We start from the raw sequence: 13,045 nt of genomic DNA, 5'->3' as shown, positions 1-13,045 counted from the left end.
TGCCTTTCCTATTCTTGAAGCTGTTTTCCAGGTTGTAGCATAAGAGAGATGTTACTGTAAGGTATTTGGAATACAAAACTGCTAAAATAATTAGACTTGTATTAGGATCAAGCAAACACATATTTTAAGACAGGCAGAAGTAGCCCAGTAGGGGTATACCTTGACTGCTTAGTATTTTTTACACATAATAAGCATTTACACAAAATTTTAGTGAAACCTTTTTTATTTCAATCATAGGAACATTTATCACATTTTTTTTAAATGTCATGTTGGAATTTAACTAAGTACTAGTATTTTCTTTAGTAGAAAGATACACTAATAAAAGGCTTTGCTTACATAGCATATTTAAGGAGAACATGAAACCACTTTTGAACCTCATTTTCTTTCTAAATTTTATTTATGTTAAAGGTGCTTCACAGAATGATGAGGGCTCCAGACCCACAGATGAAACGAGGTAAGAGTTTACTTATAAAATGATGAGGGAAAATGAATCATTTCACTTAGTCAGAACTTCCAGTTCACATTGATATAAGAATAAATGAGTGTTAAAAAGTTCAGGGCTCAAGAGAAGAAAGGAAATGTTTATGAAAGATTCAGGACTCTCAGCTTATCTGACTGCAGTTCTGTGGAGTAGGCCAGGGATACCCAAATTGCCAATACTTCCTTCAGCTTGTAGAAAGTAAAGATAATTGGCATTCTTTCAAAGGCAAGGAGTTCCGAATCTCAGGGTTATCACTGGGCTGTTAAATTTCTTTTCCAGGAAAGCTAAGATAAAAGCTCTGGGCACATGTGAAGGTCACCACTAGTGGTTGTATCTTTTGGGCCTTCATTAGAACGGACAGGTTTGAATCAGATGTTTGCTCTGAGCCTAGGTTTTGCATTTTCACGTGCCTCTTTGCCTTCAGTTTAGGGTCTGAGAGTGTCAAATGCCTGAGTTATGTTAACTGACAGAACAGACTTTAGGGTGATTGGTCTTCCTGGAAACTGGCAGTGAGAGATAGCATTAGGAGAGGAGGTGATCCTAGTTTTGTTTTTGTTTTTTTTTGTATTTTTCGGAAGCTGGAAACAGGGAGACAGTTAGACAGACTCCCACATGCGCCCGACCGGGATCCACCCGGCACGCCCACCAGGGGCGATGCTCTGCCCACCAGGGGGTGGTGCTCTGCCCCTCGGGGGCGTCGCTCTGCCGCAACCAGAGCCACTCTAGCGCCTGGGGCAGAGGCCAAGGAGCCATCCCCAGTGCCCAGGCCATCTTTGCTCCAATGGAGCCTTGGCTGCGGGAGGGGAAGAGAGAGACAGAGAGGAGGGGGGGAGTGGAGAAGCAAATGGGCGCTTCTCCTGTGTGCCCTGGCCGGGAATTGAACTCGGGTCCCCTGCAGGCCAGGCCGACGCTCTACTGCTGAGCCAACCAGCCAGGGCCGTGATCATAGTTTTAAAGCAGCAAATGATGTCTTAAATAGAGTTATCAGATCCCACTAGATTCTTTGTTTTTCCTAACCCGGGTAAGCAGTGGGTAGGAAGAAGATGAACTACGGAAGGAGTAGTCAGAGAAGAAGAACCAGGAAATAGTGTCCCAGAATACAGGGGAAATACCCTGAAGTGTGGGAAATGTGAGTGGCAGATACTGCAGTGGAGAAGGGGTGAAGAGGGAAACAGAAGGGTAGTTGAGAGGCTGAGCTGAGAGCTACATGTGAGTTTGTTGTACTTGTCTGGTTATTTTTGTATGGAAATGTCATAATAAAAAGTTTTAAAAAGACAACTCATTAAGATCTTTAGAGAAATCAAAGTTTATGAAATTGCTGTGTTTTACCTAATGGAGATCTGTCTTCACAGTCACTCCTGTGGCAAAGAATCATCTCCTACACTAATCTCACAAGAGATGTAGAATATTAAGGGGTAGTAATTTCTTGGCCAGAGAAAAATAACTATTTCTCACTGTGACTGAAAAGCAATAGAAAAGGCTTTTTTTATTTTATTTTATTTTTATTTTTTGTATTTTTCTGAAGTTGGAAATGGGGAGACAGACAGACTCCTGCATGCGCCTGACCGGGATCCACCCGGCATGCCCACCAGGGGACAATGCTCTGCCCATCTGGGGCGCCATTCTGTTGCAACCAGAGCCATTCTAGCGCCTGAGGCAGAGGCCATGGAGCCATCCTCAGCGCCCCGGCCAACTTTACTCCAATGGAGCCTTGGCTGCGGGAGGGGAAGAGAGAGACAGAGAGAAAGGAGAAGAGGGGTGGAGAAGCAGATGGGCGCCTCTCCTGTGTGCCCTGGCCAGGAATCAAACCTGGGACTCCTGCATGCCAGGCCGATGCTCTACCACTGAGCCAACCGGCCAGGGCCAGAAAAGGCTTTTAAAATTATATAAATGTCTCTGTAGACAGGAAGACAACGTATGCTTCTTGTGCCTCTTTTTAGCTTTATGTTTAATAGAAGATTCCTGAGAATTTCCCCATAAATATGTTTTTTTAAGTAAGAGAGAGAGACTGGAAGGGAGATGAGAAGCATCAATTTTTTGTTGCAGCACCTTAGTTGTTCATTGACTGCTTTCTCATATGTTCCTTGACCAGGGGGCTCAAGCTGAGCCAGTGACCCCTTGCTGAAGCCAGTGACCTTGGGCTCAATCCAGCGACCTTGGGCTTCAAGCCAGTGACCATGGAGTCATGTACACGATCCCATGCTCAAGCCAGCAACCTCAGGGTTCCAAACCTGGGTCTTGAGCATCCCAGGCCGACGCTCTATCTTCTGTGCCACTGCCTGGTTGGGCTCCCCATAAAAATGTTTTAATATTTGCTTGCTTTGGTCAATTAACTCCTCTTTTGTATAAAAATCCCATATTTTTGCATTAATAAGTGAGAATGTGATAGAATTTTATATGCCCATTGAAAGGTTCTAGTAAACCACTTGTTTCTTTTTTGCAAATCTTTCTTACAATGCCTTTATGAAACCACCAGATAACCATAAATTTCTTGGAAAAGCATGGCTATAGTCCTTGCTTCATGCCATTTATTTAATCAGTGCTTTGCATCTTCCGAATCATTGTTAAAAGCAATCTGAGGAACAATGTCGTCTAGGACTCTGAGACTGCCAAGCTGGTCTTTGAGCAGGTTTTCTGTGTTATGCATGAATTCCTTTACATTAACTTACTTCAGAGAGCATATCACTGAGATGATTGGTTTGAAAAGCATTTTGTAAACTGTCAAATGCTGTTTAAATGTTACTACACAATTATGGCCATGACTTGCTTTTCCTCTTTGCTTTTATTTGCAGACTTTATAACTATACAACTAAAATACAGGGCAGTTCATATCCGGTGAACAATGGTTTCTACTCTTTCCTGCCCCTGCTATCATTTAAGAAGTTTACTAAACAGCTTTCGGTTGTTTCACCTTTTTGTCCTATTTCAAACACTACGCATTGTGATGTCTTCTTGGTCTGCTTTTCCCCGTAGCATGTCCCTGTAGATGTTTTATATTTCCCAGGGTTGTCTTCTGTCATTTTTATGAAGTACCAAGGTGATTGGTGCCTAGTGTTCAAGAATTTTTCTTAGCTGTGTATTCTTGACTGTGACTTTTTGATTTGTGTATTTCTTATGACCTTATTGTATTATTGTCTTGGTTCTCCAGGGTTCTTTGTCCTGTCTATAACATCTTATGTATAGGTCAGATATATACGTATGGTGTAATATAGTGGAGCAAAGTAACAAAGGTATAGTAGAACATAATCAGTAGCTCATTGCTTTTAAAGACAATAGTATAATGTGTTCACACTCATCATTTTGTATAGTATATTACTTTCCCCGATGGTTTCCAAAATCCTATTTCAGGTTTTAGTTTCACACCCACTTGTAAAAGTAAAATAAACCGCCAAAGCTTTAGTATAGGCATGTTCCTCAAACTTCGGAGTACACAAGAATTATCGGGAGCACTTGTTCGACCACAGATTGCTAAATCTCATCTTCAGTTCCTGATTTGTTACATAAGTTTCTTGGTGATGCTGACTGTGCTAGACCAGAATAAAGATGTGTTACTTAGATTAAAAGAAATTATTATGGGAAATCTTTTCAGTTCTATAACAAAGTCCAAGCGTGCAGAATGTGCTAGAGATGTCACCCCATCTCATCCCATATGCCTTTACTTAAGAGCTAGTTTGAACTTTATTTTTTTATTATTTTTGTGTGTGTGTATTTTGCTGAAGTGAGAAGTGGGGAGGCAGAGAGAAACACTCCCACATGCGCCTGACCAGGATCCACCAGCATGCCCACCAGGGGAGATGCTCTGCCCATCTGGACCGTTGCTCTGTTGCAACTGGAGCCATTCTAGTGCCTAAGGCAGAGGCCATGGAGCCATCCTCAGCACCCAGGCCAACTTTGCTCCAGTGGAATCTTGGCTGTGGGAGGGGAAGAGAAAGACAGAGAGGAAGTAGAGAGGAAAGAGGGTAGAAGCAGATGGACACTTCTATGTAGCCTGGCCGGGAATTGAACCCGGGACTTCCACATGCTGGGCCGATGCTCTGCTGCAGAGCCAACCGGCCAGAGCCTCAACTGTGGTTTCTTAAATGTATTAGCTTTTATTTTGTTCAGGCTTGTTGGTTTAGGATTATGGATTAATGCTATGCAGTTGTTTGCTGCTTACCAGATAGTAGATAGCAAAGCCTTAGCTGAGACATCTGCAAACTGACTACCTCATGTTCTGCTTTCTATCTAATCTATGACTAGATTCCTCTTGGGAAAAGGAATCAGCTATATTTAGCTGACAGTAATAATAAAATTCAAAATGACAGTTCCTGTTAGTGTCCTCTGCCCTCTTTCTTTCCTTCCAATTGCTGTCATTGCTTTGAAGAAACGATAGCTGCTTTTAAAGAGGTCTTTTGGGCACCTCTCTTCTAGATCAGTGTTTTTCAACTACTGGTCCATGAACTGGCCCAGCAGAAATTTCCTGCTGGTCCACGAAAGAGCTAACCACCTTGATGTTGTGTGAAGATTAAAGACCCAGTGATCTTAGTTGACTTCACTTATGCTCAGGGTGATTTCTGCCTTAGTGGTCCCTGAAAAAATTCTTTTATTTTCACTGGTTCCCAACTGTAAAAGGTTGAAAATCACTGTTCTAGATCATTAACCTTGAACATTTTGTATACCATTTGCTGGAATGGGTGGAGAACATCTCTGGGAAATATATGTACTTCTTTCTCTTGTCATGGAACAGTCAGCCCTGCCCCAAGTCTGCCCCAAACCCAAAAGCCAATGGAAATCAAGAAAATTATGAAGTTATCTGTGCTTGTGATAAAATAGTGCCCTTTTTAAGGCAGTTGAGATTTTGAAAATAGGATTGTTTCTGCTTATACAGGGCTCGGCAAACTTATTTGAAATCTGAACCAGCGTACCTAATAGTTTTGAACAGTGTCAAGTGTTTCTGTGCCATGACTCCTCATTTTGTTTCTGAATGGGCCCTGAGGTTTATATACAAGATCCGACCCAAGGACTGTTCGTGTATTTGATAATGCATATTTGATAAGGCTTGCCAGAAATTAGAAAGCTTTTATCAGATTCCTAAAACTCTGAGTTTTGTCTTCCTGCTGGTTTTTGCTAAATTCAAAGGGGATTTTTTTTCCCTTTCCTTTTCTTTGCCCTCTTCTTACCTAGAGTAAACACGACGGGATCAGAAGACCCTGAGGATGGAGGGTCTGGTGAAAATAGGAAGGTCAATGGGAATAATTCTCCATCACTCTCCAATGGCGGTTTTAAACCTTCTAGGCCTCCAAGACCTTCACGACCACCTCCCCCTACCCCACGTAGACCAGGTGTGTATTCCAGCCATACACTAGGGATTGAGCTCTTATACTGTGATTGTAAATAATGTTCTTTTGGGAAATTGATCCTCAGATAAGTGTCAAGAGGCCCTTTTAGGTTGGTTTTCTAGCTGTAGTTTTACATTTAAGATTTTGGCCAAGAATGATCTTTCTGTAGGTAACTAAGACGTGCCTTTTCCCTAAGTTTTTCTTCCAGGGGTGAAGTTATTGAGGCATGTGTTCTATTCAGAATGGAAATCACATGTGCACATAAAGTATAGTAGTACAGATAAGATTGCAGCTTTCTGTCAGGGTTTGCAACTGTGGATATAAGCATGCCATAGAATCAAGGGTCTAGTTGTGTATGCTCATTGATATCCTTTAGAAAGACAGTTAGTAAATGGCAAGTAATGCTAAATGATATTCAGATTTTAAAGCAAAAATTATACAACAAATAAACATACTTCATATAATAAAATGTAAACATCTACAGGTAGAATATCCATTTGTTCCTGATTAGCCAGAACAAATCTTTAATCTTTTCTTTTTAAAATATTTTATTTATTTATTTTACAGAGGGTACAAGGGGCAAGAAATATCAACTCATAGTTGCTTTACTTTAGTTGTTTATTGATTGCTTGTCATATGTGTCTTGATCAGGCAAGCCCAGGGTTTCGAACCAGCGATCCCAGCATTCCAGGTTGATGCTTTATCCCCTGTGCCACCACAGGCCAGGCCAAATCTTGAATCTTTTATTTATTATTTCCCTCTGCTTAGTATGTAGACAGGTAGTGTAAAATAATTAAACCAAAAATTATTAGAAAGTACATTAATTGTTCAAAAGTTATTTTATTAAATGACTTTGTGTTTAATTATACATCTTCCCCTTTTTCTGTAGATAATTGTGGTAACAATATATTACCAGTCTTTAAGATCATAAACTACTTTGTCATAATATAGGTGACTTCCTCCAGGTATTATTTTGTCAACAACTTTTTATTGGAGATGTACAATGTGCTTAATAACTAGGTATAAGAATATTATTGCCTGTCAATAGTTCTTTTTTTCTCAAATCTTTTATAGCATCTGTCAATGGTTCACCTTCTACCACTTCTGAAAGCGATGGCTCTAGTACAGGCTCTCTACCTCCAACAAATACAAATTCAAATACATCTGAGGGAGCAGCGTCTGGATTAATAATTCCTCTTACTATATCTGGAGGCTCTGGCCCCAGGCCGTTAAATCCTGTACCCCAAGCTCCCCTACCACCTGGGTGAGTAATTTTTTGCTTAGCATTTGTTTTCCTTAGACTTCTGTATATACTTATTTATTTATTTTGTATTTTTCTTAAGTTGGAAACGGGGAGGCAATCAGACAGACTCCCACATGTGCCCGACCGGGATCCACCCGGTACGCCCACCAGGGGGGATGCTCTGCCCATTTGGGGTGTCGCTCTGCTGCAATCAGAGCCATTCTAGCGCTTGAGGCAGAGGCCACAGAGCCATCCTCAGCGCCCGGGCAAACTTTGCTCCAGTGGAACCTCGGCTGCGGGAGGGGAAGAGAGAGACAGAATGGAAGGAGAGGGGGAGGGGTGGAGAAGCAGATGGGTGCTTCTTCTGTGTGCCCTGGCTGGGAATTGAACCCGGGACTCCAGCATGCCAGGCCGACGCTCTACCACTGAGCCAACTGGCCAGGGCCATCTGTATATACTCATTTATAAGGAAAATATATAGTTCTAAACTTCATTCTTAAAGAAGTGTCCTCAAGCAATTATAACTGATTTTGGTGGGGATCTAGAGTTAAACTGAACAACAAAATAAGCTGCCATATTTGACCCCCCCCCCCCATTTCCAGAGAAAAGTGGAAGAATATTTCTTTTTATTATTGAAAGACTCTAAACCAGTAGTCCCCAACCTTTTTTGGGCCACGGACCGGTTTAATGTCAGAAAATATTTTCACAGTCCGGCCTTTAGGGTGGGACGGATAAATGTATCATGTGACCGAGACAAGCATCAAGAGTGAGTCTTAGACGTATGTAACAGAGGGAATCTGGTCATTTTTTAAAAATAAAACATCGTTCAGACTTAAACATAAATAAAACGGAAATAATGTAAGTTATTTATTCTTTCTCTGCGGATCGTTGCCAAATGGCCAACAGACCAGTACTGGTCCGCGGCTCGGGGGTTGGGGACCACTGCTCTAAACCATAGAAAGTTAACCAAGGCCAAGTAGTAAAATAGTCCCCTGATTCAGACTGTTTTTTTCTTTAAAGGGAAAAAGCAATCACTTTTTAAAATAAAAGATTTTTTTCATTATGAAGTCATTATAAAAAAGTAATATAGGGCCTTACCAGGCAGTGGCGCAGTGGATAGAGCGTCGGATTGGGATGCGGAAGGACCCAGGTTCGAGACCCCGAGGTCGCCAGCTTGAGTGCGGGCTCATCTGGTTTGAGCAAAGCTCACCAGCTTGGACCCAAGGTCGCTGGCTCCAGCAAGGGGTTACTCGGTCTCCTGAAGGCCCTTGGTCAAGGCACATATGAGAAAGTAATCAATGAATAACTAAGGTGTTGCAGTGCACAACGAAAAACTAATGACTGATGCTTCTCATCTCTCCGTTCCTGTCTGTCTGTCCCTATCTGTCTGTTAAAAAAAAACAGTAATATAGGAACCTTAGTACTCATGTCACTTGAATCACTGCTAATTGTCTTTTTTTGTGTGAGAAAGAGAGGGACAGACATGAAGGGAGAGAGATGAGAAGCATCAATTCTTTGTTGCGTTGTCTTCGTTGTTCATTGATTGCTTTCTCATATGTGCCTTAACGGGGGTGGGGGGGGGGCTACAGCAGAGCGAATGACCCTTGCTTAAGCCAGCGACCAGGGGTCATGTCTATGATCCCACGCTCAAGCCAGCAACCCCATGCTCAAGCTGGTGAACCTGTGCTCAAGCCGGCGACCTTGGGGTTTTGAACCTGGGTCCTCTGCATCCCAATCCAATGCTCTATCCACTGCACCACCGCCTTGTCAGGTAGCTAATTGTCTTCATTTTTATTTTAAATATTTTTGTATTTAAATTTTTTTTTAATTTATTGATTTTAGAGAAAGAGAAAGGAGGCGAGAGATAGTGAAACATCAATTTGTTGTTGCACTTATGCATTTTGTGGTTGATTTTTGTACTTGCTTTAACAGTAATCAAACCTGCAACCTTGGTGTATCAGGATGATGCTCTAACCAACTGAGCTACCTGGCCAGGGTGCTACTGATTATTTTTAAAATTAATACTCTAGCCTGACCAGGCGGTGGCGCAGTGGATAGAGCATCGGACTGGGATGTGGAGGACCCAGGTTCAAGATCCCGAGGTCACCAGCTTGCACCCAAGGTCGCTGGCTTGAGCAAGGGGTTACTCAGTCTGCTGAAGGCCATGGTCAAGGCACATATGAGAAAGCAATCAATGAACAACAAAGGTGTCACAATGAAAAACTAATGATTGATGTTTCTCATCTATCTTCGTTCCTGTCTGTATCTATCCCTCTCTTTGACTCTCTCTGTCTCTGTAAAAAAAAAAATAAATTAATACTCTAATAGATTATTTATTTATATATGTACATAATGGCATTCACATTAATTCAGAGCTCAGAATACTAATCAGAATTAATTGATTGGCAATCAAAACAATTGACTGGCAGTCAAAACGTTGAGAATTTTAGTTACTCAACAGATTACATATTACTTATGAAGGTAGCTGGATCATTTTGCTTTTAGAAAGCTTCTACGGGAAAGCCAGATTTAAAAGCTGTTTGTGCAAGGATTTATCAAAGAAAAACTCATTGCTCTTAAAAGTGATTGGTATTTCTAAGCACGATGGTTTTGTCTTCAGGGAGATTAGAATACTCAGAATGACTTCTTTTTTTTTTTTTACAGATAGAGAGTCAGAGAGAGGGATAGATAGGAACAGACAGACAGGAATGGAGAGAGATGAGAAGCATCAATCATCAGTTTTTCATTGCAACACCTTAGTTGTTCATTGATTACTTTCTCATATGTGCCTTGACCGTGGGCCTTCAGCAGACCGAGTTACCGCTTGCTCGAGCCAGAGACCTTGGGTTCAAGCTGATGAGCTTTTGCTTGAACCAGATGAGACTGCGCTCAAACTGATGACCTTGGGGTCTCGGGCCTGGGTCCTCGGCATCCCAGTGCGACGCTCTATCCACTGCACCACCATCTGGTCAGGCTCAGAATGACTTTTATCATTTGCATTGTGTGGAGATACATCTAATAAAGTCTTACTCTTTGATTTCAATGTTTCTAGAACCCCAAAAGTTCTTTGTTCTTTAGTTAACAGTTCTTTAGTTTTTCTCTAGATTTCATAGCATTAATGACAGCTTTCTTTTCCACTGAAGTCCTGCATATATACTGATAAGATTGAAATACTTTGTCTCCTGAGTGTGTCCACCCCAAGCCTCTTTAGAAATCCAAGGCTTCTCCTAGAACATACACTTCTGCAGAAGAAATCTCATCATCCATTATGTGTCATCCTCAGGATAACATTTCTTGGTTGCTTTTTCTTCCCTAATCTTTTTGTATCTTTTTTACATACTGACACGCTTGCTTGCCTCAGTTTTGTGATATGGTCATATAAGAAACAGGCAAGGCAGGATTAAAAATCCAGGCTATTCATACAAATACCATACTAGCCTTTTTATTTTTGTGTTTAAGTTGGGAGCAGAGAATGGACCAGCATGGGCGAGTTTATTATGTAGATCATATTGAAAAAAGAACAACATGGGATAGACCAGAACCTCTACCTCCTGGGTAAGTATATGAATTAAAGAAAAGAAAAAGCATTTATTCATAACTGTAGATTATATCTGTACGACATCCTAACTACATCCTTGCTTTTCTGCTTTCTGTCAGTCTTTTCTCTCTCCACTTTGTTTTGTGGTAGGTACAACCTAGAAGGAAAAAGAAGAATGATTTTAATTTTCACTCATTTCTGACCTAAAGATTCTATATGTCTTGCTACTTCCAAGTTTTCCTTTCTAATTTTAACTACTTCAAACCATCGGGTTTTAGGATTAGTTTCTTCAAGAGTAATTATTATATATATGACAATGAAGTTCCTATTATATAAAACTTTAATATGTAATAATACAGTCATTGCAGCAACCATGGGGTCATGTCTGTCAGCTTGTGCTCAAGCTGGCGATCTTGGAGTTTCAAACCTGGATCCTCAGCATCCCAGGTTGGCACTATATCCACTTGCTACTGCCTGGTCAGGCTTTTTTTAATTTTAAAAGAATTTTTATTGATTGATTTTAGCAAGAGAGTAAGAGAGAGAGAGAGAGAGAGAGACAGGAACATCAGGCTATTTCTGTATGGGCCCTGACTGGGGATTGAACCAGCAACCTCAGTGCTTCAGAAGATGTTGTAACCAACTGAGCTGTCCTGCCAGGGCAGAGAACGTTTTTCTTTATGACTATTTGAGACTTACTAAATAGACATTGTATTTAAGTTGACTGATAGACCATTGAAGAATACATTTTATTTCTTTTAAGAATACATTTATTTATTTTAAAAGGCTTCAAATAAATCAAAAATAGTTTCTCAAGGTAAAATGTTAACAAATGTACACCAATGCCAAGATGAAGTCCTGTTTAATTATTGTCTGTTTCACAAGTAGTTCTTGAATTAGGTTATTTTTGTTTTGATCTAGCTGGGAACGCAGGGTTGACAACATGGGACGTATTTATTATGTTGACCATTTCACAAGAACAACAACGTGGCAGAGGCCAACACTGGAATCTGTCCGGAACTATGAACAGTGGCAGCTCCAACGTAGTCAGCTTCAAGGAGCCATGCAGCAGTTTAATCAGAGATTCATTTATGGGGTGAGCAACCTAATGCACTATTATCTTAATACGAGTATTTGGTTTTTAACCTTTCCTCCATATGAAATATAAAGCACTAATTACAAGGAAGATATAAGTAGGATGGCAACCCTGTTACTGCTGTTGATAGATATTATTTTTAGACCTTATTTTGAGTATTCTGTGTATGTGATCTGTTCTTTCAAATTTCCTGGAATTCATCCTCTTTTTTTAATCCTCTTTTGTTTTTGTTAATATTAAAAATAAGAAAAATGTTAAGACAACTTAAAATCCATGGACAAAAGAATATTAAAAATAAACTGAAGCGCCTGACCAGGTGGTAGCACAGTGGATAGAGTGTCGGACTGGGATGTGGAAGGACCCAGGTTCAAGACCCTGGGGTTGTCAGCTTGAGCACGGGCTCATCTGGCTTGAGCAAAAAACTCACTAGCATGGACCCAAGGTCACTGGCTCAAGCGGGGGGTTACTCAGTCTGCTGAAGGCCCGCGGTCATGGCACATATGAGAAAGCAATCAATGAACAACTACGGTGTCGCAACGAAAAACTGATGATTGATGCTTCTCATCTCTCTCCGTTCCTGTCTGTCCCTATCTATCCCTCTATCTGACTCTCTCTGTCCCTGTAAAAAAATTAAAAATAAAAAAAATTTTAAAAATTAAAAATAAACTTAAGCAATTTGAAAAGAATTAAAACAGTTTTAAATTTAGTACTGCCTAATTTAGCAGAGCATTTGAAAGGTTAGGTCTAAGATTTGTATGGAACTAACAGTAGAATTGAATCACTCTGTAATATATAAAAGTAAAGTATACCTCATAAATTATTTGGTACTCTGGAAGACTACAGAAATTTCTTATAAGATTATGCTAAATATATTTTTCTGGCTTCAACACCAATTTTTGTTAGTATAAAAACATTTCCTGGCCTGCCTGACCTGTGGTGGCGCAGTGGATAAAGCGTCAACCTGGAAATGCTGAGGTCGCCGGTTCAAAACCCTGGGCTTGCCTGGTCAAGGCATACATGGGAGTTGATGCTTCCAGCTCCCCCCCCCCCCCGTCTCTCTCTCTCCCTCTCTCTCTCCTCTCTAAAAATTAATAAATAAATAAATAAAAAGTTTATTTAAAAACATTTCCTGGCCTGACCTGTGGTGACGCAGTGGATAAAGCGTCAACCTGGAACATTGAGGTCGATGGTTAGAATCCCTGGGCTTGCCTGGTCAAGGCACATACAGGAGTTGATGCTTCCTGCTCTTCTCCCCCTTCTCTCTCCCTCTGTTCTCTTGATGAATCTCTCATTTTGAGTTAGAAATACAAGATTTTTCTGAGTTCTCCAATGAATTTTTTTTTTACAGAGACAGAGAGAGAGTCAGAGAGAA

General features: G+C 40.8%; 1 protein-coding gene across 3 annotated transcripts in view; it reads left to right on the top strand.

The window, feature by feature from the left end:
- The window catches only part of ITCH (itchy E3 ubiquitin protein ligase), a 103,338-nt gene that overhangs the window by 55,879 nt on the left and 34,414 nt on the right, over positions 1-13,045 (top strand). For all 3 annotated transcript variants that reach the window (XM_066237935.1, XM_066237936.1, XM_066237934.1), the window contains 5 exons: positions 409-454; positions 5,645-5,802; positions 6,874-7,063; positions 10,502-10,597; positions 11,499-11,673. In XM_066237935.1, coding sequence (XP_066094032.1) covers positions 409-454; positions 5,645-5,802; positions 6,874-7,063; positions 10,502-10,597; positions 11,499-11,673 — 665 coding nt within the window. The remainder of the gene's footprint in view (positions 1-408; positions 455-5,644; positions 5,803-6,873; positions 7,064-10,501; positions 10,598-11,498; positions 11,674-13,045) is intronic.

This window comes from Saccopteryx bilineata, chromosome 6, assembly GCF_036850765.1.
Source record: "Saccopteryx bilineata isolate mSacBil1 chromosome 6, mSacBil1_pri_phased_curated, whole genome shotgun sequence".
Lineage (NCBI taxonomy): Eukaryota > Metazoa > Chordata > Mammalia > Chiroptera > Emballonuridae > Saccopteryx > Saccopteryx bilineata.
This window is presented reverse-complemented; position numbering and strand designations above follow the sequence as displayed.